General features: G+C 35.2%; 2 protein-coding genes across 14 annotated transcripts; both read left to right on the top strand.

Annotated features, from left to right (window-relative positions):
- Positions 1 to 8,943: 8,943 nt before the first annotated feature.
- LOC145039574 (uncharacterized) lies at positions 8,944 to 11,186 on the top strand. Its single transcript, XM_078987609.1, has 8 exons — positions 8,944 to 9,158; positions 9,380 to 9,593; positions 9,743 to 9,985; positions 10,067 to 10,113; positions 10,224 to 10,315; positions 10,409 to 10,688; positions 10,844 to 10,958; positions 11,046 to 11,186. The coding sequence occupies exons 1-8, from the start codon at positions 8,944 to 8,946 to the stop codon at positions 11,184 to 11,186; spliced, it is 1,347 nt and encodes a 448-aa protein (XP_078843735.1).
- Positions 11,187 to 12,481: 1,295 nt separating this feature from the next.
- Positions 12,482 to 18,588, top strand: LOC145041770 (TMV resistance protein N-like). Of its 13 annotated transcripts, none has more exons than XR_013680426.1 (7): positions 12,482 to 13,130; positions 13,350 to 14,445; positions 14,541 to 14,846; positions 14,952 to 16,219; positions 16,570 to 16,606; positions 16,736 to 17,258; positions 17,618 to 18,588. XR_013680426.1 is itself a non-coding variant. In XM_078989944.1 (4 exons), the coding sequence occupies exons 1-4, from the start codon at positions 12,667 to 12,669 to the stop codon at positions 16,146 to 16,148; spliced, it is 3,063 nt and encodes a 1,020-aa protein (XP_078846070.1). In that variant the 5' UTR covers positions 12,482 to 12,666; the 3' UTR covers positions 16,149 to 18,588. The 13 variants fall into 13 exon arrangements, 1 of the variants encoding a protein (XP_078846070.1); XR_013680425.1 differs by having other exon boundaries at positions 14,952 to 16,226; XR_013680417.1 differs by having other exon boundaries at positions 16,570 to 17,258.
- The last annotated feature ends 9,366 nt before the right edge of the window (positions 18,589 to 27,954 follow it).

Genomic DNA, 27,954 nt, shown 5'->3' with positions numbered 1-27,954 from the left:
ATTTCAATTTGCCAAGTTCTCATAATTCAGATTATGAAAAGGGATGCCGTAATCATAATCGAATTTTAGAACGCAAATAATGGACCCATATATAGAATTTTCTTATGCTGAGCCATTCCAACATATCATTCATATATATACTTGACTAAATTGATTAAAATCTCATGATCTAAGCTTATAGATTTGAGATGAAGTATAATTTCCTCTCCTTTAATTATAGCAACAAAACTCTTTCCCAATTGAAACTTTTTATTTTCTATAATTAACATTTCTAACTTGCAATACTTATCATAATTATCGTGCTCTCACTAACATGATGATTATTAGCATAACACTTATGCTCCCACTAGCTTTGATTTAATGGTGTATGTGTTCTTATCCATGTGAATTGTCAAAACCATAGTCACAAGACAAGGATAATGACAAATCCACACTCATATGGACTAAACTCAATCTTAATTTCTTGCTATCTGGCAGCTCAAGGGCCTGCCATTGCTTCCAAGTTGTTATGCAACCAATTGAGAACTCTAAGAACTCATATGCAACGCCAACTTTAATTGGAATGGGCACAGAGTATGTCAACACGATAGGTTATAAACATCAATTCGTGTGCTAGTGAAGAACTTAAGGTTTTATTCTTGATTAGTTCTTGAGACTTTCAAGACCTTAAAGACTCCCACTGTCCTCTTGACATATAAGACTCACTTGTCAGATATTCAAGAGATAGTGTGGATTCTAATCAAGACAAACACTTCACACAATTGGCCTTAGTTGGTCTTTGTTTTATCCAAAACATCACAACTTACCAATTTCAAATGTACAAGAGTAGAAAACTTTTACTCTTACATTTGACAAGTGTTTTAAACCTTCTTTAAGACATGTCACTCAAGTTACATTGTTAGAGTATAACTCTAAGAATTGTTTTGGAACGAAGTATGAATCATCTTCTTGATTTAAGCACTTCAACAATTCATAACTCCTCTTCTTAACTATCATAATGCACTTAGAGGATGAATTGTGATATGGTCTCAAAATCATTAAGATGGTCTTAAAACATGATACTAAAGTACTCTCCCATCTTTTCAGATTTGAGAAACTTTTCTCTTTCTGCCTAAATTGATTCTTCTTATTCGCTCTACCATACATTGGAACCTTTTCCGATGTCTCAGAATTACACTTAAGCTTGTAAGTATAACAATATTTACTAATCTAGAGTAAATTATGACGAATAATGTTATCGATCTTTTGTGGTGGACTTGACCAGTGCACAAGAATGTGTACTCGATCCCTTAGTCCTTCACTTGACTCATATATACATGTGAACAAGTAGTTAGTCTTAAATTTTCCAATGCTCGAAAGTTATCATCCATCATGCTATACAACTTGCATGATTCCAAGTCTCGGTCCAATTGAAACTTGGGTGATGAGGATCTTTCCTTATTTGGTAAATTTAGACATTACCACAAATGAAAGAATCAAATTCACTTTCCAATATTGCTATCAGTGGAATCTTATAAGCAACAATTTTCCACAAACGCCATTGTAAGGATACATAAAATAAATAAAAAACAAAAATTTCCTTTTATTTTGAAACTTTACAAAAAAATTTATCCTTACAATCCATATGAAAACTTGTTGTTATCTATTCCTAAGCAATATCTCAAAACTCCTAAGTAGCTCAAGAATCCGATCTTCAAACTATGCGATAGAAATCCATCTACGCGATCAGATTCAACATATTCTTTCTTTAAGTTTCTTCGCTTTTCTTTGATTCTTAAAACATCACCATGTGACCCAGTCACATCATGTATCAAGAATCTTAGAATAGAAACTTAGCAGAGTTAGATAATAGACTTTACCTGAAGTAGAGTCAAACTTATTGACTTTAACACGCTTAGGTAAATTGATAGCTTCGCAACCAATGCCGCTTCCTTTAGCAATGGACCCTTGATAATGGGACTATCTCAGACTTAGCCTCTCTCTTTACCATTTGGTCAACTGAGTTGACTATGGTCGATCCCTTTCCATTGGGAAGAGAGGGCTTTACTGGATATCCAATGTCATCATTATCAATGTCCACAAAGTTTTCGGAAGTTGATCTTAGAAAATAGATAAGATCATTAAGGGTCTTGTCATAGTCTGTTTCATAGGTGTCCCAAAGAAACTCACAATGTGACTTAGAAACTGATTGAACCACCAACTTTCTCGAGACTTGACACCCAACTCACCCGGCTTGTCAATATGTGACTACATCTCCAAGATGTGACCACACATAGACTTTTACTTGCCAATAGGGTGTGACAACCTGAATATTTCATATATATAATTTCTACAGTCAAACACTTCATTTGGAAGTCAAATTCATTTCCGCCATCTTCTAGCAAATTTAAAATCCGTTTTAGTATTACGAGCTTTTCACACTTAACGATCAAGTCTTAGAAAGTAACCACTAAAGCCCTAACACCAAAAATCATGTCATAAACCTCATAATATAGAGTTTCTGGGTGGTAAACTCTGGGGCAGTAAACTCACCCTATATAAGGGTTGAGTGAACCTCATTTACACTCTTTCCAATCTCTCTCTACCCTCTCTCTTCAAGACCCGATTTCTCCTAAGAATCTTCAAGTTTTTGTCCCCAAACTGTAAGTTCTCTTACCCTAGGTTGTGTTAAAGCTTATTACATGTCCATATACCATTGAAATCATCCAAAAATAGCATGAACAAGGTGTTTACGGCCCAAGAACTTCTTAGGCCGTAAACCCTTAAAAAGGGTGCCAAAATGCCCCTAACTCCTTCCTTGTGCTTAGAGACTAGCTTAGATCATACCCTTGAAGTGTTATGGACCTTAAACATTAGGTTTTGAAGGGTTGAATGAGAGTTTATGGCCCATGATCTTCTTAGGCCGTAAACTCCCTCAAATGGTGCAAAATGTGCCCTAATCACTTCACCTAGCCTTGGACATTAACCTAGAATTATACCTCAATGAGTTAGGGACTTGAATAAATGATTTGGCACTTCATGCCATGAGTTTACGGCTGTAAACTCATGGGGAAGTGGTCCCCAGTCCATAAACTCCACACAAGACCATTTTTGGACCTTAAACTCACCCAATCTCTTGTTTAGGCCTTGGAGCACTTAACCACTTAAGTTATAGTAGTTTTAAGACTTGTTTGGAGACCCAATTGAGAGTTTATGGCCAGGAGTAAACTCCCCTGGTCCGTAAACTCCAACAAACATGGTCATTTGATCATACATTTCCGTATAAAGCCATACACTCCTTTATTGCAACCCAATAGCCTCCTAGCACATGACCAAAGTGTTTTCTTCGCATTATGATGTTTATACGTGTTTAATTAGTGTTATATTCACTAATTATATGTAAACATATGTCTTCATATGTTACTAGGGTCATTAAGTGTGTTCAAGTCTTCACTTGACACCGAGCACTCAACCGACACTTCCATCCGATCCACTCGCTGCAGGTGAGTTCATACCCCTGAATTAACCTTTTAAATGTTTTTAAATGCTTTTATGGGGGAGGGAATACAAGTTGAAACATGCTAGTTATCATATCAATCATATGTGATTAATAACCCGCATGCAAAAGGATTTACTACACTTTCATCTGTTTTACCAAGTATATTACTTCAGATGGTTTTCCAAAACGTTGTTACTTGTTTAGATCCTTCTCAAACTATCTTTCATGCTGTATGTTTTCCTTCAAAACCTGTTACATCAGTGTTTCAAACAAGGGTTTTCTTCACTTAAACTATTTTATCAAATCATTTTCAAAGCTTGTTTATGAAAGGTTTTTCAAAGGTTTTCCAAAGGTTTTCAAAGCTTGTTTTACAAAATGACATCAAGGCGTAAATTCTTATTTGTAAAGATTTTCCAAAGGTTTTACCAAAGTTTTCTTCTATGCTCTTATTTCGTTAAATGCATGCCTATATTTGTATAGTTATATAAATAATGTTTAAAGGACTTAGAACGGCTAGTTCGCCCTATTTCCTTTTCCTCGTTGGGATGTGGTCTGGTGGGTATTGGTTATCCATCTGAAGGTCGTTTAAATCTTAGTTATATATAATGTATACCTATATAGACATAAAGGTTTCCATCAACTAGTTCATTTCCTTTGGGTAGTAAGGGCATCCTTCCATTCATCATTCATATACCTGAAACATTAGTAACTATTATAGGAATAGTTAGGAGATTCTATTTACTCTCTCTCTATCTCTCTCTCTATCTCCCTCTCTATCTCTCTCACTACCTCTCTCTCTAGTAAGAAGATTTACTCAGGAGTCAGTTCACTTGGGAGTCTATACTAATATTATAATACTTTAGATAGAATGTGACACACTATTTCCCTCTACGACGCATCATAGCGCCATCGCCGTGTAACTAGAGTCTCCGGGAAGGAGAGCGAACATCATATGTATAGATCTATACAGGACCGACACTACCACACCCTGACTGCTAGCTACAGTTCGCGCCGGTAAGGCCCATGGGTGACATAATGCCACTACCTTTACGCGTGACCTGGAGGGTCATCGGATACTCTATCGTCGATCAGCATGGTTACATACGAGTTCACATTCACCCCTTGTTTTAGACTTTGCTAGCTGTGTCGTTCATTCGATACTGTCTGGAGTATGTATTTCCTTGTTTTAGACTTTGCTAGCTGTGTCGTTCATTCGATACTGTCTGGAGTCTGTATTCCTTGTTTTAGACTTTGCTACCTGTGTCGTACATTCAATACTGTTTGGAGTCTATATTTCCTTGTTTTAGGCTTTGCTAGCTGTATCGTTCCTTCGATACTGTCTGGAGTTTGTATTTCCTTGTTTTAGACTTTGCTAGCTGTATCGTTCATTCGATACTGTCTGGAGTTTGTGCTTCCTTGTGTTAGACTGAGCCAGGTGTATCATTCACTCGATACTCCCCTGGAGTCTATGTTTTCATTTGCTTTAGTCAGCAGTATTACTGCTGAGGTATATGTTATTTTCCCCTAGTATTTTTACTTGTGATTTTCTCATAATTCCTTTAAAGTCAAAACTGTATTATGGTAATGACAGTATTTTGGGGAAAATTACTCCTTAAAACATAAATCTATCGGGTCTTGGTAGAAGACTGCTTTTATTTAGAAAAATATAGGATTTTCTGGAAAGAACGCTAATACACCGTAGATTCTAGATTACTATCTTTCATAAAGTTATTTTGAATAAAAATGTGTATTTATACAAATGACACTAAATACTTATGAACTCACCAACATTATAAAAATGCTGATACTCGCTTTTAAAATAACTTGTATTCTCAGGTCATCGATAGACAGGTACATCCCGGGAGCTTTTGTGAAGTCAGCCTAGAACCGAGCTGCATCTATGTTATGTTCTGTATTTAATTTGATGTTGCTATGAAATGTAACTTATGTAAAAAAATTTACTATTAATGCAATGCTTGTTGTACTTTGATTACTATACTGCATATGTTGTGATACTTGACATGACGTCCTCCACCCCAGAACGTTTCCGCCTTTCCAGTTTTAGGGTGTGACATAGGGCTTGAGTGACCTTAAACTTTTCAGTAATTGTGGGTTAGGGAGAATAATTGGAGGAGGTGAAAGAAGTATGATTTCCATGGGATATCATCTTCATTTAGGAAAGCTTGTTTCAAAAGATTTGGGAAGATCATAAATGTCTAAACCAGACATCTTTTTTGGGAGATATTCAAGATAGTTGATTTAAAGTCCTTAATATAACACCCAATATGAAATATTAAGGCTAGGACCCAACACAATACTTTTATAATTTGGAAGAGGGATTCCGTAATCCAAGCTATAAAATATTTGAAGGTAGGTGAATGACGATTCACCAATTTCCACCAAGATAAACGAAATGTATTATTAGGTTTTAATTGGTTTTGAAACTCCTAGATCTTTGAGATTCATTGAAATTTTCAATGGCATGTTTCAATCTCGAGTGTGCCCTTCAGGTTTTATGACTGGGACGCCGAGGATCACAAAACAAGGTGTGAAGTAACCATGCAAATATATTGGGTACCCTTAATATTTACCCCTTAATCGATGTGCCGGTTAACCACACACACTCCACTGATACTATGATAAATATTAAGTTACCCTTTGCCTACCTTGTTAAATACGAGTTAGTGTGCCGGTTAACCACACATGCTCCACTAACTGACTTAAACAAAGTGCAAAGTGTAATTTCATGGATTAGCACCTTATTCACTTTTTCCTAAGTAACTAAGATTGAGTATTTATAAAAGGTTTAGTTACTTAGTATTTATCATTAATACTTTTAATGAAAGGAGAATTATAACCCTTGTCCTATTCGTTCGGCTAACGACCCTCCACTAGTCAAGGAAGCGGTGAGTAAGAGTGGACACCCATTAAACTGCCATTTTATAGGTAGTAACCTTATACCCCCCCCCCCCCCTTATAGACCGGCTTCATGAATGAGGCCTACTAAAGGTAAGACTGACTTTACTCTTATATATACATATATATATATATATATATATATATATATATATATATATATATATATATATATATATATTATTAACTTATAATATTATAAAGTATAAGGGTTGAATTTTAACTTTTAAAATTCTAAGGGTTAACTTGGAATTGAAGTATTCATGAGTGAAAACTTTTTCAAACTCCAAAACTTGAGGGCAAGTTTTGAAACTATTCAAAACTAATTAATTTCATAACTTATGTGTTTAAAGTAGTTTTAATTAAAAAACTCTTCAAGTTCCATAACTTGAGGACAAGTTATGGAAGACTTCAAACCAATAAAAGAATGTAACTTTTCTTTATTTTGTAACTTATGGAATTAATTAAGGTTACACATTTTGTTACTTAATGAAGTGACTCTTGAACCTCCATAACTTGAGGACAAGACTCTTCATTTTTTGTAACCATTGCCAAATTTTATGAGTTTTTATGAAACTTAAATGTGACCTTTCATGTAACTTGAGGATAAGTTACACAAACACATTTTAGAATCATCTCTTAGATTAAAATGGATTGAAAACACATAATCAATTAACTTATCTATTAATCTAAGCAACTCATATGAACAAAGATAATTCACATCAAACTTTTTCATGTAATTAGCATAACTTTTAAACTAATACAAAACATGAATCTATTGACAATTACCTTTGAAATTGGATTAGCATGAACATTACCACATCAAAAACAAGTTATAAGTTCAAAAACAGCTTAGGGTAATGTTCCTAGTCTAATTCCAGCCAAAACAGCAAACAACAAGTTGTCAGCACCCAAAACTCATCGAGTTCCTTGAGAAACTCATCGAGTTCATTCCCAACATGAAGAACTTATCGAGTTTTTGGCATAAACTCGTTGAGTTTTATGTTCTGGACAGATTCAACTTTGAAAAAACACATTTGCATCAAGTATAAGAGACAGCAAGCCTAGGCTCTGATACCACTGTTGGGTTTTGAGCATTCTAACACTCCTAAGTGTACATGCAACCCTAAATACCTTGGATCTATGTTTTCTCTATTATACATGCAAATATGATCTTTCCAAGGTATTCATCCTAACTAGCATAATAACATTGATTCAAATGAATATATCAAGTTAGAATTACATACCTCTGTGATGTTGAATGTCTTCATGAAGCTTGAGTGCCTAGTGCCCTAAGTATGACACCTCAAATGGTTCACACAACACCAAATACACATGGAATGACTTGAGAGAACTTCACACTTCATGAAAATCGGCTACCCTTCCTATTATCCATAGTGGCCAATTTTCTCCAAGAATAAGATCATTATATAGTTAGGGTTACACCATGTAAACCCTAATTTTCATAGCCTTTCATTTCCATGATCCATGGGTACAAATACACCATGGAGCATTCATGGAGCATCTTATGGGTTTTAGCCCAACTTGGCAATCCATGGAGCATTAGCCCACTATATAAGTATGGATGATTTACACAATCAACCCATATATTTAATTAGTCTTCTTTTGATCACTTAATTAATCCTAGATTAATTCTTGATCAATACTAATTAAATAATCTTATTAATATATATTAGAACTTATAATATATTAACAAACCTTAAGTGTTATTTCTCTCATTATAGTCTATCCAAATGCATAATGCCATGCAACCCAAATGGACCATGCCGGGTCGGGTCAAGTCTTACCAATTATAGTTATGGACTTAGACATTAATCCAACAATTACAAGTCTCATTCTAAAGTTGTTATTGAAGAGTTGGAGCCTGATAATGTGTCACCTGAAATGAATAGAAAGAAACCTTGTAGGAGAAAAGCAGAATCATGTAGTAGAAAGCTTGATCTAAACAAGTCTATGAACCCTGATTATGAACAATCATAAGTATTAGATGTTGATGAAGGGCATGATTACTCAAAGAGAATTATGCCATTTATAAGTCACAAGCTAGCAAACAAAGTCATGTCATTCAAGAGGAAGTGGTGAATCATGAACTTGAAACTCAAGAAGAAGTGATCACTAGTGCAGTTGAAATTGAAGAACCATTGGGAACTTACCATGTACAGGAACCAAGCTGCCCACCTGATGATGGAGCTAATACTGCAATAGTTGATGACTGTGAACCATTTATAGAGGATTACTCACTTTATGCTGATTATGATGTTGAGTTTAATGTTCAAACTTCATTTGAACAACAACCAGAAGTGGATTATCTAGAGGATATGGTGAGTGATGATAGTGGAGAGGCTTTCTATTCTGAGAGTGGCCATGGTTCTGAGGATAGTGGAGATGATTCTGATGACAGTGAATATAATGTGGATGAGTCTAACATACAATTTGATGTAGATGTAGACATGAGTGAATTCCATAATTCTGTTGATGTAGATGAACATGGAATCTTGAACAATCATTCAAAAGATTAAGTGAATGACATGGTTGATGATGAGTTGGAAGTTATTGCCACTAATTATAATCAATTTGCGGGATTTCATGAAGATGATAGGAAGAGACTGCTAAAAGAGTTGAATAAGTCAAGTACATGCTCACATGGAGAGGTTCATGTAAAACCATTTCAGATTGGCCAGGTCTTCAAAACCAAGCGTGATGTTAAAAAATACATGAACTCACACACTGCAACAACAAGCAGGTCTTTATACCTAGCAAAAAAATGACAAGATCTGGATTAGGGTGATATGTAAAGGTGTTGTAAGTAAGCCATCTAAAGTAGTTGATGGTGGTGGGCCCTCAACTAGAAGTAGGGCAAAGTGCAAGGGTAAAAATGTAATTGCCAATAAAGGTACATGTCCATGGGCAGTCCAAATATCGAGGGCTAATGAAAATCAGGATTGGTTGGTAAAAACAGTACAGGATGAGCATAAATGTTTTGCAAACAAGGGCGGTTAAAGCTTGCACTTCCAGATACGTAGCAAACTTAATTGTTCAACAAATTCAGAGTAACCCTAAAATTCCAGTGAAAGCTTTACACGAAGAGTTGTGCAAGAAACTAGAGGTAGGAATGTCATTGCGAAAGGTTGCTAGGGCAAAGTCAATGGCTGAACGTATCATTAGTGGGGACTACCAAGTAAAGTATGGATTTTGAGGGATTATGTGTTGGAGCTACTCAACACTAATCCTGGTACAACAGTTCGGATTGATGTGTATCCAGAAACCTCCCTATCTATTACCACAAGAACTTTTAGAAGAACATATGTCTGTCTGGGTGCATTGAAGTTAGCATTCAAATTTGGCTTAAGAGATTTTCTAGGTCTGGATGGCACTTTCATGAAGGGCCCTTACCTTGGGCAAGTGTTAACTGTTGTAGGGTTGGACTCAAACAATGACATATACCCTGTGACATATGCAGTGGTAGAGACAGAATCAACAAGTAGTTGGACATGGTTCTTGGAATTGTTAGGAGAAGATCTGGATCTAGGAGCAAATTCAAACGTTACATTCATTTCTGATAGACAAAAGGTGTGTATCACCTAACTTTTTTTAGTACCATTTCTAAATACATTTGGGTAACTGATGTTGCATACATTAACTTTTGTTTAGGGAATAATACTCGCAATAGAGAAGGTATTCCCTAGTGCAGAACACAGGTTCTGTTTGAGGCATATCCAGGAAAACATGAAGAAACAGTGGAAAGGAAAAGACTTAAGTGACCAGCTTTGGGAGTGTGGTAGAGCAACAAAGTTAATCATTTTAACAGAGCAATGGATGAGTTGAAGAAGATCAATGAAGAGGCTCATGCTTGGGCGTGTAAGATCCCGACAAACACTTGGGCTAAATCTCACTTTAGTGGTAAGTTTCTAGAAATTTATTGATAAATGTTAATCTTCCCTGTTGTGTGTTTACTATATGTGTAATTGTCTTCTCTTAATATCTATTATTCAGGAAGCGCACATACTGATTATTTATTGAATAACCTTTGTGAGGTATTCAATTCTAAGCTAGATGAAGGTAGGGATAAACCTATTATTACTTGCTTAGAGTATATTAGAGAGTATCTCATGAAGAGGTTATGTGTGGTGAAAAAGGAAATAGATAAGTGTGAAGGACTTCTAACCCCTACTGCAACTACAGTGTTTGAAAAGATTAAGACTGATACAGCTAAGTATGTGGCTAAATACAATGGGGCAGGAAAGTACCAAGTGGCAAGCACATGGCAAGACCAGTATGTGGTAAACTTGAATGTCCAAAGTTGCAGTTGTAGGTTTTGGGAGATTACAGGTTTCCCATGTAGACATGCTGTTTGTGCTATATGGGACAAAATTGAAAATGGTGAAAATGCCCCATATGTTGATGAATGGGTCTATCCTTGCTATATAGGTTATCAACATGGAAAGCCATGTATTTCAACAAAATTGATCCATTGAATGGACGTTCAATGTGGCCTAAAAGTGACTGCCTATTCACTTTACTTCCACCAAAACATAAAACACAGGTTTGTATTTCAAGTAAACCAATTATATAATAAACATGTGAACATGGAATGAATTTATTTTTAACTATAGTGTATCAATATGTGTAGGTTGGAAGGCCTAAGAAGAAGAGAAGAATGGGTGTTGATGAGCCAAACAGCCAAGCTGGTAGATTGAACAGGAAATATCTGGCAGTCACTTGTTCTAAGTGTCATAACAAAGGGCACAATTCCAGAACATGTAAAGGGTAGGGAGGTAGTGGTGAAGTTGGAGGGGGCTGAAAAGTATTTTTAGTAGTTGGACTTGGTGCTAGTGTTGTAGGTCTTTTAAAACTAAAGTCATGTGTAATTGTTTGAAGATGTGTTAAGAACTTTTCAGGAATTACATGTAATGCTTGTGTTGTAGGTCTTTTGAAACTTAAGTCAAGCTTCTGTTGTAGGTCTTTTGAAACTTAGTATGATGGTTGTGTTAAGAACTTTAAAAATTTGCATGTAATGGTGTGTATGCAGTATACACATTTTGGTAATGAATTAATCTGTTTTGTGTACTACCCTTCACAGATCAATTAATAACATTGTACATTTCAATTGCAAATCAAAACCATCTTAAATGAGCATTTACAATACACTTAACAATTGCATTTCAAAAACATTCAAGAAATTGAACAATCAACTATTACAAACTACGTTCCATTACCATTACCATTATAACTCCATTACACATTAATCTGATACACAAACCAAATACAACAACACCAATTCCAAAACCCCCTACATAAACTGAAAGCAAAAAAAACCCCCTATTCGATTAAAATAAAAAAAACTCCCTGCAATGGTTACAAACCAAAAACCAAAACTCCATTACCATCCAAACCTTCACAAGACACTTAGAGATTAAAATAATACAAAAAAAACACCTATGAACAAAACAACATCAGCTGGTAGTTCCGCAATTCTGCACTTGCAATGGCAACCCTCTCTTCCAATCGGTTCATTGATCTTATCAAACCTGGAATCACCACCAATGCCCTAGCACACATAGGAGGATCAGATCATCGAAGGAACCTATATGTTGTACAGTTCCAAAATTGTCTTCCAGGGTTACAATCCGTCCATGAAATGATCTTCATTGCTTCATTCCCACATCTGCAAGTCACCATCTTTGAATCAGAAGCGATTGGATGTCGTGAAGGGTGCAACAATCGAGCAATAGTGGAAGGGAGAAGAGAGATGACGACTGATAAAGGTAAAGGGTTTGCCCAAAAATCGGACATGCAATTTCTTTTTAAGAGAGAAGGTTACAACTAAAATGATGAAATTACCCCTGCAATATAAAATTAAAAAATTAGTTAACGGTGAAATGCTTACGAAGTGAGCCGAAATGACCAAATATTAAAAGTTTTGAAACACAGTGACCATCTGTGAAATTTTTTAAACTTAGGTACTAAACTTGATATTTTTGAAAACCATAGGGACCATTTTTGAAATTTTGTCTTTATACTAATATTTAGAAGTTAAAAAAGCTAATAGCGGAGGAAATATATGGTTGGGGCTTGGGGCTTGGGGCTGTCACATCTCACCCATTTCATACTTCCTCCGATCTTCCTCGCGGCTTATTATGTTGTGTGGTTCACACATACGCGTCTAATTCGTAGTCTCTTTGCAATTATTTCTTAGGAATTTCCCAAAGAAAGCTTCGATTTATATAAGACGACCTTTTCAGAGGATTTTAATGGCGTTATCTTCAACATCATCCAATCAGAAGAGTTTTAAGTATGATGTGTTTCTGAGCTTTAGAGGAGTGGACACACGTAGGACCTTTGTTGATCGTCTTTACGGTTCTCTTAAGCAGCTAAGTATTCCCACCTTCAGGGATAACGAGGAATTTGAGAAAGGAAAACAGATAGACGAGTTATTCAAAGCAATTGAAGAGTCAAAGCTCTTTATCATTGTCTTCTCCAAAAACTATGCTTCTTCGTCTTGGTGCTTGAAGGAACTTGAAAAGATTATGGAGTGCCAGAGAAAGATCGAACATATTGCTTACCCAATCTATTATGACGTGGATCTGTCGGAAATCCGTAAACAAATTGGGGAAGTTGGAGGAGCTTTCTCGAAGCATAGCAACGAAGAGGTTGGAAAATGGGAAGAGGCGGTGGAAGAAGCGGGGCATCTTGTTGGGTGGGATATGAGAAACAGGTACCTAATTTCTTAATCATACATCTGCATTACTATTCTTTGGTGTGTGTATTTCTAGTGATGTAGAGAGGTCATCTTCATGTTGTATTGTCAAATTATAACTCAAAATTGAGTCTTCTAGATAGATGAAACATGGAATAACTAGGCAGAGGATTGTATGTTATAGACCTAAAACGAATTTTTGATGTGGGATCTTGAGAAAGCTTTTTTACTCTACAGGGAAGAAGCTGAAGTCATCAATGAAATTGTTGAACAAATTTTACTCAAGTTACGCCCTATTTATTTGAGCAATGATGAAAATCTAATAGGCATGGAACCCCGGATGCTAGACCTGGAGTCATCTTTAGGGCTTGGTTGGAACAATGATGTTCGCATGATAGGGATCGTGGGGATGGGGGGCATTGGGAAGACAACTTTGGCCCGAGCTATTTTTGATAAAGTATCTTTTCATTTTGAAGGTAAAAGCTTTGTAGAGAACATCAGGGAAGTTTCAAGAGTGTCGGGTATGCGTTGGTTGCAAAAACAAGTCCTTTTAGATATATTTAAGGATGAAGACATGGATGTAAGCAGTGTTCATGACGGGAAACACATGATGAAAATGCGTCTTCCTGGTAAAAAAGTTCTTGTTGTTCTAGACGATGTTGATAATGCTGACCAGCTTGAGGCGTTAGCCGGTGCAACTAATTGGTTTAAGGGCGGAAGTAGAATCATCATCACAACAAGAGACAAGCAAGTGCTGACAGCACACAGAGTGAATATGATTCATAATGTCAGTTTCTTGTCGGATGAGGAAGCAATTTGCCTCTTTAGTAGGCATGCATTTGGGCGATCTATTCCAATTCAAGGGTATGAAGGGCTGTCAAAGAAAGTTGTTAATTATGCTGCTGGTCTTCCTCTAACGATCAAAGTATTGGGTTCGTTTCTGCGTGGTAAAGAAGAGTTTCTATGGATGGATGCACTAACAAGACTAGAAACGATTCCGAGTCAAGAAACTCTAAAAAAATTGGAACTAAGCTATATCAGCCTAGAGGATGATCACAAGGAAATATTTCTAGATGTTGCATGTTTCATGAAGGGGTTGCAGAAAGAGGATGCAATTAGAATACTTGAAAGCTGTGGATTACATGCTATATATGGTTTAACAGTACTTGAGCAAAAATCTCTCATAAGTATCTCAAATCAGCGTTTGAGCATGCATGACAGGATAGAAGAATTGGGCAGGAATATCGTTCGGCGATCGCACCCCCGTGAGCCCAACAAACACAGCCGGCTCTGGATTCGCGAGGAAATTGAAGATATGCTGTCCCGTAATGCGGTAAGGATAAAATTTACTTGTATTTTGGAGAAAACTAACACATTTTCATTAGTTATGACACAAGTTTTATGGTGGCTGCTTTTGGACTATTATAGGGTACTGATGCGACAACGTGTATACGACTGGAGCAGGTGGAACTGAGTCCTGAAATCGTTATGAAAGGGCTTGGAAATCTGCAGAAACTTAGAGTTCTTTTGCTCTCTGAGATAGATGATGACTATTTTGGTACCCATCGGAAGTTTGATCAAGTTAAACAATACTTTCCAAATGCGTTACAGTTTCTGAGTTGGGAGGGTTACCCTGTTTTGTCTTTACCACAAGCATTTAAAGCAAATAACCTTGTTGGACTTGAACTGCCTAGCAGCAGAATCACAAAACTTTGGGAAAGCGGGGAAAGAAAGGTACAACGGTTGATATGTCTTTTGCATGATGATTCATTTAAATGATGTCCATTCATACTGCAATACTCATCTTATCTTATATTTGTTCTTTTTTGCATATGACAGGTTCTTAAGAAGCTCAGGTTCCTGGACCTTAGTTTCTCAAAGTTGAGGACCCTCAACCTTGATATGACTCCGAATCTTGAGAGGTTAAACCTTAATCGATGTTATGATTTGAGAGAACTTCAAGCGCCTGCTGGATCTCTAGAAAAGCTTGTATACTTGAACTTAATTGGTTGCTCAAGGTTCAGATCTTTTTCGTTTATCAAACAATTGGAACCGCTTGAGCTTCAGCTTCTTTCTTTACCTAAGCTAGACGTGATTGTGGAGTCCTTGGGAAAATTCCCAAGGTACTCCCGTGATAATCTGCCAAAGCTACAGTTTACCTGTTTTTATCTTGAAAAACATCCCCCATCGACCGAAAATGGTCAAAAGAGTGTCTCTCTAAATCTTCAGCCTTGCACAAAACTTGAGAGTGTTTCAGGAAGCATTTGTGGTTTAAAACACCTAAGAGAACTTACATTCCATGGCTGTATTCCAGAGGTGCCCAATGACCTCGACCAGTTACAATGTTTGGAGAAGCTAAGCTTGTTGTCTACTCATATTACACGGCTTCCAGATAGCATATGCATGTTGAAGCATCTGAGATCTTTCAAACTTGAATCTTGTCGGCTTCTTGAAGAGTTACCCAAGGATCTTGGCCAATTAGAATGTTTGGAGAAGCTAAGTTTGTTGTCCACAGGTATTAGACGTCTTCCAGATAGCATCTATATGTTGAGACGTTTGAGATCTCTCAAAGTTAGATCTTGTTTGCTTCTTGAGGAGGTACCCGACGATATTGGCCAAATAGCATGTTTAGAGAAGCTAAATTTGTTGTCTGCACGTATTAGATGTCTTCCGGATAGCATTTGCATGTTGAAGCATTTGAAATCTCTAGAACTTGAATCTTGTGTGCTTCTTGAGAAGTTACCTGAGGATCTTGGCAAGTTGGAATGTTTAGAGAAGCTGATCCTAACAAAGTGTATCTCTCTAGAGCATATTCCAAACAGCATCTGTAAGATGAAACGTTTGAGATATTTAGATCTCCCCTTTTGCAATCAGGTGGAGAAATTGCCAGAGGAACTTGGAAGTTTAGAGTGTTTAGAAGAGTTAAATATAAAGTGTACAGGAATAACTCGTCTTCCACACAGCATTTCTTCCTTGAAAGGCCTGCGTATTGTTGGATCCATATCACTTCTTGAATTCAATCCTGTGTTTTTCTGACCAAGATATCTACCTACAAACCTTGAATAACACAGGCACCGAGAGCAGGAGCCGATTCGCAGAGAACTGTTGTAAGAAGTATTTCTTCTTCTTCTTCTTCTTCTTCGTCCATAAACTGTTTTATTTTGATCGGATTTTTGAACTTTGATCCGACAATAATTGAATCAGAAAATACCAGTCTCTTATAAATTCAACAAGAATCAGTGTTTAAATTGTAGAATATGAAACAAAATTTGATATTTAAAGTGAAGGAAGGCAGCACATGGTCTTATGAGTTTGCGTTGTACCATCACAGAATTGAAGAGCGAGATTTGAAATCCTACTAATACATATTGATGCATGCTAATCTTGTATTTCCTTTTTCCATTTTTTCTATTGGACAATTATCGATAATAACGTTTGGACCGTTTCCTGCATTTAGGAGTTCCGATGATCTGGAAGCAGTCAACACACTCAAGGCAATTCTACCTGACTACTATATAAAAACCATTTGGTTAATACCTTTTTATATAGACTATGCATTGGGTTAAATCCACATTGGAATTATTTGTGGCTTTTTGAATTTGTTGTTTATTTTTCGTGCTTAGGCTTTGCATCTGAGTTCAATCAGTTCGGCTTGTCTCGGAAACCTTCTGTTCCATATGCTGGATGCATGCTCATCTAAGTCTCTTTTTAATATAAAGGCTGTTTTTATGTTGCATGGATCTTTTTGCAAGTCATCAAGACATATGATACATCTGAATATGGATCTTTTTAATGTTTTTATTGATTAATGCAAATTAGAGGCTGTATGTCCGGCGATATTGGTTGAACCGGAGAAAACAATATAAAAGCTCCCAAGAGTACGTCATTACCCTCGATTAAGAGGCATGCTAAGAAGTAAAGATGACGATGTATGCTTTATGCTGTAATTCATAGGCCAAGAAGATATTCATGCAAGAAGACATGAACTACATATATGGGCCGAGACACTGTTAACAGATTCAGTATTTGGATATTCCTACTCCAGTGCCGTTCATAGGCCAAGAAGATATTCATGCAAGAAGACATGAACTACATATATGGGCCGAGACACTGTTAACAGATTCAGTATTTGGATATTCCTACTCGGTGAGTTGGTTGGAGATTGCCTTGTGCTCGGCGAGTCTGTTCTTGGACTCGACGAGTCAGGCCGCGTGGTCCCAAACCCTTCGAGTTAAGACTCGAGTCAGCGAGTCGAGCCAGGACTCAGTAAGTTGATCAGGTTAGGATTCGGGAATCAGTAGACTCGGCGAGTCAGGGGTTGACTCGGCGAGTCAAGTCGCTATTAGAAGGACTTTGAGCATAAGAACTCGGCGAGTCAGTAGGTGGACTCGGCGAGTAGGGTTGACCTGGAAGGTTGGCTTTGACCAGGACTTTGACTTGGACTAGAGTTGACTTGGTTAACTGTCGGGGGTCAGTTATACTAAGTGTTGCATTAATATTGATAGCTCGGGGAGCAAGTAGAGCAGGAGTTCAGTGAGTGGTTGGGCAGCAGCTAGTGGGATCATCAGCAAGTTCAGCCAGTGCAGGTGAGTTTCCCTTTGTGTGAATGGGTCTAAGGCCACAATGCCGGCCCATGTAGTTATGAGTAGAAGACCCGGGGGTTAGCCCTAGGCACAGTATACTAGTATGATATTCGGACGAGGTCCAATGACAAAGGGCGGGTGCCCAAGAATTGGTTTTTGTGATAGTTTATACTTGTCTGTGTGATACTTGTATGTGCCTGGTAGGGAGGTGAGTGTGGGCGAGGTCCCGTATCTCACCAATAGCAGAGTGTGGATGGTGTTCCACATCTCAGTAGCAGCAGTCCAGGGGCGAGGCCCAAGTTAGGAAAAGAGTGAGGGTGGGCTGGGCCCGTATCTCACTATCAGCAGGAGTATGGACGAGGTTCCATGACTCATCAGTAGCAGGACACGGGCAGGGTCCAGAGATAGGCGAGGCCTTAGAGCAAGAGCTATTAGTATATGTTTAACTTATGTGATGTTATGTGATATGTGTATGAGCTATTATATGTTAGTGGGCGGGGCCCTGTGACAGGCGAGGCCTAAGTGAACAGATCTGTATCCGAGCGGGGCTCGAAGCCAGGCGGGGCCTGGAGCGGCGGGGCCGTTGTATCGGGCGAGGCCCAAGATAGCAGGCGTGGCCCAGTATGTGCAGTATGTGCTATGCATGGTATGTGGTAGGGTGGGGAACTCACTAAGCTTCGTGCTTACGGTTTTCAGTTTTGGTTTCAGGTACTTCCGGTAGCGGATGATGGAGCTCGGGATGATCGCATGGCACACACCATATTTTAGACAGCCTGGGATGTAGTACTCTGATAATGAACATGTGTTTTGAAAACTATTACTTTGATTATGCTTTGAATCGACATCTTTACCTTAAGTAATATTGTATTAAAAGAAATTTTTTTAGTCTTGAATTTTGGGATGTTACATTTAACTATTTATAAAATATTATTTGGGTTGTTTAAGTTAAACTAAAACTTATATTTAAGTTGACCATGTAATGTTATATTAAAATCAATAATTTAAGTATTTTATACAAATTATCTTCCAAAATTTTATCTGTAAAATGATAATGGTTTACATTCAAGAATACATTAAAACTAATAAAAGTATAATATGTTAAAAGTTAAAAAAAAACATAACTTTATAAGTAGAAATAAAAATATTATTTTAATATTGAAATTTAGTTTATATATGACTACACTTTTGGTTTGATATTTATTTAACCTAATTATCCAAATTATAATTATTATTAGAAAGAAATTGAAAAGTCATGGGAGTTTCAAATGAATGTGGTCAAAGATAAAATGCTTCCTTTATAAGTATATAATGATATATATATATATATATATATATATATATATATATATATATATATATATATACTCTCTCTAATAAATGAAAATAATTTTGACACATGTCACTCTCTCATTAACTTAGACACATGTCATTTTTTGGTATTTTTGAATAATTATTTTTTTCTATTTGTCATTTTCTTATTTTTTTAAATATTTTCTTAATTAACACATCATATTTACACCTCAATTAATAATTGGCTTATTTGAAATCTACCATAATAAATGAAAATGTTATTGCTACTTGTCATTCTCTCATTTAATTGGCCACATGTCATTTTGTCATAATTTTTGAAATATATTTATTTTCCACTTGTCAATTACTTCATTATTCATTTCCACTCTATTATTAATTTAGCTTCCATAAATTAAACCTACTATAATAACGATTAATTTCAAATTTGAAATTTGAAATTTGAAATTTCAGTTTCAATTTCAAATAAATTTACACTTTAAACCTTTGTATTTTACATTTTATTATAATAACTCGTTTAGTATACGAGTCTAACAATTAAACACATAATTTTAATTAATTTATTTTCTGCATGTTTTTTCTTCATAATTTTCACTTATTTCATATATCAAATTCAAATAAACTTCTCATTTAATCGCTCCTATTTAACATTATGTTGTAATTAACCTGTATAATATACAGGTTTCACAACTAGTAACTAATAAATTACAATATTAGTAGTCATATAGTATTTAATATGTTTCCTTTTAAATTTCAAATGTAATTTTCAAATTTAAATAAAATTTTATTTAAACTTTCATATTTAATTTTTTGTTTTATAAAAAACACATATAACATACGGGTCTCACACCTAGTATATATATATATATATATATATATATATATATATATATATATATATATATATATATATATATATATATATATATATATATATATATATATATATAGGGTTAGGTTCATGTAAGACAGCCTAATTTTGTGAGACCGTGAGACGCAATCTTAGCCACTCATTTCGTAGATAAAACAAAAACATTTTTAAAATGCAAAACAATTGAAAATTTTTGAAATTTTTTTTCCAATATTATTTTCGGAATATATATTTTCCAGAAAAAATAAAAAATACCAAAAAAATAAAAAACAAATACAAAAAAAATACATTTTTTACTTATTTTAGTAGAATATTTAGAATATTCTACATATCTGACAAATCTAGAAGAATATTCTAAACATTCTAAAAATCATATTAGAAATGTACAGTGTAATATTCTATTAGAATTTTTCACATATTAAAAAAAAAACGGTAATTTTTTTTATTATTTTTAGGTAAATAATGTTCCGAAAATAATAATTAATTTTTTTTTTTGGATTTTTCCTTTTATTTTACATTTTAAAATTATTTTTAGATTTGATATCACGGTCTCACAAAATTAACATGGTCTCAAATGAACCTGAACATATATATATATATATATATATATATATATATATATATATATATATATATATATATATATATATATATATATATATATATATATATATATATATATATATATATATAATACTTGTGTATAAAATTTGAAATTACTCCTATAAATTTGATTGATTCATACTTTCACACAATATTTAAAGTTCATATATATATATATATATATATATATATATATATATATATATATATATATATATATATATATATATATATATATATATATATATATATATATATATATATATGAACTTTAAATATTGTGTGAAAGTGTAAACCAATCAAATCTATAGGAGTAATTTCAAATTTTATATACAAGTATTTTATCAACAAACAGTAAAATCTGATATTTATGGAACTTCCCTTAACTCTTGGATCAGTTATATTAAGTCAAATTCATGTTGCCTTCAACTCCTTAACTCACATCATCAGCTGACATCACGATCACCATACACAAACCGCCGACCACTCATCACCACAGTTGAAATCATCCTCTACGCAACAAAACCCTCCCCATATATCATCTCCATTAACACATCTACAACCACCATCCACTATTTTACCCAAGAAGAAATGAGAATTATAGGAGGAGCATAAAACAGAAAAGATAATTTGCCGAATGGGAGAAATATATATATATATATATATATATATTTGGAGTCATTTATCTACAACCACAGTTATGAATCAACATTTTTCCTCATGTTCAAAACTCTTTCCCCTCTTCATAAAGAATGTTATTTTGCCAAGTTTCTCTAACTTCCTCCACATCGCCATATTCTGCAGCCCCTTCAACGAAGGTAATTAAAAAAACTTATGGGCTTTTTGTTCAATTAGTTGTCAAATTCCCATTCTTATATTATTGCGATGGATAAGAACAAATTTATTTTCAATTACTTCCTAAATCGCTTAGGGCATAAGAACCGAATTTTTAATTACTGCCTAAAGTCAAATTAATTTCCCATTCCATATCTCCATATTGATTTTGCTAGAAATTCATAATAAAAGTCAAAATTTTCCAGGTCCTTTCGATTTTTTTACCATAGTTATGATTGCCAAGCCCTAACGGACTACTTGATTGTATGTAGAATTGATGACTGATTTTGCACACAACCTATGTGATAAAATTTTTGAACCAAAATACTATACTAATAGAGTAATTAATTTAGTTTCTTTATTATTATATTGTTTGTTTATTTTGCACACAACTTACACTTGTATTGTTTGAACTAAATGTTAGTTTTCGTATCTACTTCACTATCTAATCTGTAGACCATAGAGTTAACTGATGTCAATTTAATTATGCTTTCAATTTACACATATTAATGACAATTCGTTATCACTTCATACCTTTTGATTGGAATCCATCCATGTTTGGGATTTGAATATACAACTAGTCTGATTTAAACTGATATTAGTACAATTGTACTAACTTTTTCAATCTAGTGCTTAAAATCATTATTTGTTCTAGGAAAGATGTCATGTTTTCATAGGAGATTTACCATCATGTTCTTTTTCGAGTCATATATGCATGTTTCACAAATCACTCTCAGAGCCTAGCATTTTCTTTCATGTAATTTCACATTAGTGAATCGAGAAAGAAACCAAGTTTTGGTTTAGTTACAACTCACGACGTGAGCTTAGTCAGATCCGAAACGCAAATCTGCCTAATCTGATTTCTTGGATAATTATCTGCTATATTTGCCAAATCCAATTTTAGTGAATATATCATGATAATATGAATGCTTAGAAATTAGAAGATTAATATTTAACTTGATTAATTGTTTTGTGATTAATATGATTGATTTTTTAAATTGTTAAATAATGAATTTGGATATTAATGGAACTTAATAATTAATGTCAAATATTATGGGGTTCATTTTAAATTTAAATTAAAAGTTTAATTTTGAAAATTTAAAATTTAAACTAGTATTTTTTTGAAAAGTTTTAAAAATACACCCGTATACTATATGCAGCATTAAAAGTCTAATATTACTATATGTATAAGACAAGTTAGTCGAACCGATAGTACGCCTTATTCATGAAACAAATCTATAAGGAGGGGGGGTGTATAAGGAAACTGCCTATAAAATGATGGTTGAATGGGTGTCCACTCTCACCCACCGCTTCCTTGATTGGTGGAGGGTCGTTAGCTGAACGGGTTTGATAGGACAAATAATTTCTCGTTAATAAGTATAATGAGTTAAAAATTAACTAAACATTTATTTTAATTCCCAATCTTAGTTACTTTAGGAAAATGTGAATTTGTATGCTAACCATTAAATTGCACATTGCACTTTATAAGTCGTTAGTGAAGTGTGTGTAGTTAACCGACACACTAATATGGATTAATAAAGAGTGACAATGGGTGTCTCGAAAATTATCATTGATTAATGGAGCACATATAGTTAACCAACACATTAAAATGTGATGATAAATGACATCGAGAGTCCAAGCTAATTTGCATGGTTATTCACATCTTGTTTGTGATCCTCAATGTCCCAGTCACAATTGGAAGAGCATAATCGAGATTAAACATTCCATTGAAAAGTTCAATGAATCTCAAAATATCTAGGAATTTCATTTAAAAGCCTAATTTGTTCAAATTTTGTTTTTCGATAGAAAAATTGGTAAATCGTCATTTACCTACCTTTGTATAATTTACAATTAGATTATGACATCGCTTTTCTAAGTTGTGAATTATTTAGTTGGATCCTAACCTTGATATTTCATTTTGGGTGTTATATTGAGGATTATTCTTATCTAACTAAAACTATCTTTATTTTGAAGATGTTTACTCCAACTGATGCTTCTGGTTCCTCCTCCTCATCCTCCTCCTCCAACAACAACAACAACAACAACTTCTCCTTGTTGAACATCTGTTCTAAGGTGCAATTAGATGGAACCAACTATAACGATTAGATGCACAAAATTAAAATGGCCCTTCGTTTTGAGGATAAGGAATGTATCATCGTTAGACCATTAGATGAGATCGGCAAAGTGGAGGCCACTCCTGAAGAAATGGTCGCCTACAAGAAACACTATAATGATGCCACCAAAGTTACGTGCATCATGGTGGCTACAATGACTCCAGACTTGCAAAGGCACTATGAGGATTACTAGCCGTATGAGAATAACAAGGACCTCATGGAGAAATACCATAAGAGAGTTCGTCAATAAAAGTATGAGGTGGTAAATGTTGGATAAGGTGTCTAAGTCCATAACTATTTCTGGTATGTACTTGACCCGACCCGACATGGTCCATTTGGGTTGCATGGCACCATGCAATTGGATAGACTAAATGAGAGAAATAACACATGTGGATTATTAATATATTATAAGTTCTAATATATTAATAATATTATTTAATTAGTTTGATCAAGAATTAATTAAGTGATCAAAAGATAACTAATTAAATATATGGGTTGATTGTGTAAATCATCCATAACTTGTATAGTGGGCTAAGAGGCTCCATGGATTATCAAGTTGGGTTAAACCCATAGGATGCTCCATGGGAGTTACAAACCCATGGGTCATGGAAATGAAGAGTCATGACACATTAGGGTTTACATGGTGTAACCCTAGATGTGTCAACACTATATAAGGAATATATTCTCCACCAAAATCGGCTACACATAAGAAACAAGAGGGCTAGGACGATTTTAGAAGTGTGTATTCTCTCTAAAGTCATTCCAAAAGCATTTGGTGTTGTGTGAAGCATTTGAGGCATCACACTTGGGGTGCTAGGCTCACAAGGTTTCAAGGATCATAAGCAACAACAAGGTAAGTTATTCTATCTTTCATTCAAGTTAAAAAGTGTTCCCCATGTATGCTAGATAGGAATATAACCTTGGAATTCAACTTTGCATGATAATTAGACAAACATAGATCCAAGGTTATTAGGGTTTCATGTACACTTAGGAAGTGTTAGAATGCTCAAAATCCATCAGTGGTATCAGAGCCTAGGTTTGTTTGTTGATTTTTTGTGCAAACTGTTGAAAAAAATTGTTTTTCTGTTTTCTGCTCGTATGAACTCGCCGAGTCCATGGGGGGACTCGACGAGTCCATGAAAAAATGCAAGCTACTCGTCGAGTCTGTTCTTGCACTCGACGAGTAGAGGCTGCAGTTTTCAGAAATTCGACTTTTGTTGCTGTAAATGGACTAGAAACATTGCCCTAAACTGTTTTGATACTTGAAAACTTGTTTTAGATGGTGTAATGGTTATGCTAATCCATTTGCAATGGCAATTATCAAAATTACAAAGTTTTTAAGTGTAATTTTTGATTCTTGAAAGTGTTCATATTCATGTTCTTGAACTTATGAAGATTAGATGATCATAGGAATTGCTTGTAACCTTGATGGTAGTTTAATTCATGTTCATAATGTGTTTTAATGGAGTCCATAACTTTGTCCTCAAGTTATGGAAGATCAAAAGTCACACTTTTATTAAAGCCATTAAAAGAACACTAGAGTTATAAAAATGAAGAGTCTTCATTTTTATTACTCAATTAAACTCATAAGTTATAAGAAATGAAAAGTTTTGAAAGTTTACAAAACTTGCCCTCAAGTTTTGGAACAAGTAAAGTCTTGATTAAAACTTTAGTTCCAACCCTTAGAATTTTAAATGTTAAAATTCAACCCTTATACTTTATAATATTATAAGTTCATAATATATATATATATATATATATATATATATATATATATATATATATATGTATGTATGTATGTATGTATGTATGTATAAGAGCAAGTCGTCTTACCGCTAGTACGCCTCATTCACGAAGCCTGTCTATAAGGGGGGTATAAGGTTGTTCCCTATAAAATGGCAACTTAATGGGTGTCCACTCTCACCCACCGTTTCCTTGATCGGTGGAGGGTCGTTAGCCGAACGGGTAAGACAAGGACTTATAAATTCTCATTAAAAGTATGATGAATATTATAAAGCAACTAAATGTTTTATTAAATCCCCAATTTATTACTTTAGGAAAAATGTGAATAAGGTGCTAATCCATGAAATTACACTTTACACTTTGTTTAAGTCGTTGGTGGAGCGTGTGTGGTTAACCAGCACACTAACTTGGACTTAACAAGGTAGGTAAAGGGTGACTTAAGGTTTATCATAGTATCGGTGGAGCGTGTGTGGTTTACCGACACATCGATTGACTGATAAACTTTAAGGGTACCAAGTGATTTGCATGGTTACTTCACACCTCGTTTTGTGATCCTCGGTATCCCAGTCACAAAACTTGGAGGGCACACTTGAGATTGAAACATGCCTTTGAAAAGTTCATTGAATCTTAAAAGAATCTAGGAATTTCTAAGAACCAATCAAAAACCTAATATTTAATATTTCGTTTTTCATGGTGGAAATTGGTGAATCGTCATTCACCTACCTTTCAAATATGTTATAGCTTGGATTACGGCATACCTCTTCTAAGTTATAATATATTATGATTGGATCCTAGCCTTATTATTACATTTGGGTGTTTTATTAATGACTCTCTTAATATCTAAACTAATCTTGTCCTCTTCTTTCAGATGTCTTCCAACAATGCTGCTTCTGGCTCTAATCCTAATGGCTCCTTTACCCTTATGAACTTGTGTGGGAAAGTCACTTTTGATGGATCCAACTTCAATGAACGGATCAGAAACATCAGGATTTTTACCCACTACGAGGACAAAGAATATGTCCTTGATAAGGAGCTTAAGGAGATTGATGAGACCACTGCAACTCCTCAGGAGATCGCTGACTTCCAGGCACATGAAAGGGATGCTACCAAAGTAGCATGCATCATGTTGGCCACCATGACAGCGGAACTCCAAAAGTCCTATGAGGACTTCTACCCTTTTGAAATGTACCAAGATCTGATGGAAAGATACCATCAAAGTGCACGACAAGAGAGGTATGAAATCATCTGCTCCATGATAACAACCATGATGAAGGACGGGGAATCCGTCACGAGCCATATGCAGAAAATGCAAAGGTATGTGGATCAGTTGCTGAAGCTTAATGTGAACTTCCCTAAGGAGCTTGCAATAGATATCATTTTGCACTCCTTACCATTGTGCTATGATCAATTCTGCATGACATATCACATGAATAAGGAAGAGGTTACACTCAGCAAACTTCAGGGACTTCTCAAGACCGCGGAAACAGGTCTTAAGGGGAATCCGGTTGTTAACACTCCTACTCCAAACTCCGCCCAAGTTTTGGCAATCGGGAAAAGTCGAGGGAAGAAGAGAAAGAGCTCTTCGAAGGGTACCAAGGCTAGGACCCTTGTTGGCTCTTCTTCAAGTGGAACCAAGAAAGGTTTCGTCACTCCTTCTTTTGACCCAAAAGAGGCTGAATGCTTCTATTGCCATGAAAAGTCACATTGGAAGTGGAACTGCCCAAAATACCAGCAAGATGTGAAGGATGGGAAAGTTAAACCCAACCATGTAGGCATTTACACTATCTTATCTAATAACTCACCCCATTCTAACTCTTGGGTCCTTGATACTGGTTGTGGTATTCATATCTGTTCTGATTTGCAGGGACTAAGAAGAAGTGAGAATGTGGAGCAAGGAAGAATAAACTTAATCATGGGGAATAAGAAAGCTCTACCTGCCACCAAGATTGGAGTTTGTACTTTATTGCTAAGTAGTGGGTTTAGTTTAGATTTGAATAAGTATTTTTATTCGCTAGAAATGGCAAGAAACATTATTTCCTTTCATGCATTGTATAAACAAGGTTTCACCTTTTCATTTGATAATGAAGTTGGTTCGATTAATGCTTTCTTTAATAATGTTCTTTATTTTAAAGCATTACCTTGTGATGGCGTGTATGAAACTATATCTGTAGTTGATAACTTAGGAAATAATGTATTGTGTATTGATTATGTTAAAGATAATAACTTGGATAAAGCATCATTATGGCATTGTCGTCTTGGACATATAAGCAAGAAAAGCATAGGCCAACTCCAAAAGGATGGAGTCTTGGAGTCATTTGACCTAATGTCAGATGATAGTTGCGAATCATGCTTACTTGGAAAAATGACAAAGTCACCCTTCACAGGTTCTTGTGAGAGGGGTGAAGGTTTGTTGGATCTTGTACACACGGATGTGTGTGTGTGCCCTTCAAACATGCCACAAGGGATGCTAATCGTTATTATTTGACTTTTACTGATGATTACAGTAGATATGGATATGTCTACTTAATAAAGCATAAGTCAGAGACTTTCGAAAGGTTTAAAGAATTTAAACAGGAAGTCGAGAATCAATTGGGCAGGAACATTAAGATGCTTCGATCCGATCGAGGTGGTGAGTATCTTAGTTCAGAGTTCCTCGACTATCTTAGGGAATGTGGGATTGTCTCACAATTGACACCTCCTAGGACACCACAGTTGAATGGTGTGGCTGAGAGGCGTAATCGAACCTTGCTGGATATGGTTCGTTACATGATGAGTCAAGCTTCGCT

Source organism: Lactuca saligna, chromosome 4 (genome assembly GCF_052625555.1).
Source record: "Lactuca saligna cultivar CGN05327 chromosome 4, ASM5262555v1, whole genome shotgun sequence".
NCBI lineage: Eukaryota > Viridiplantae > Streptophyta > Magnoliopsida > Asterales > Asteraceae > Lactuca > Lactuca saligna.
The sequence above is the reverse complement of the archived record's forward strand: the minus strand, read 5'-3'. Positions and strand labels throughout refer to the sequence as shown.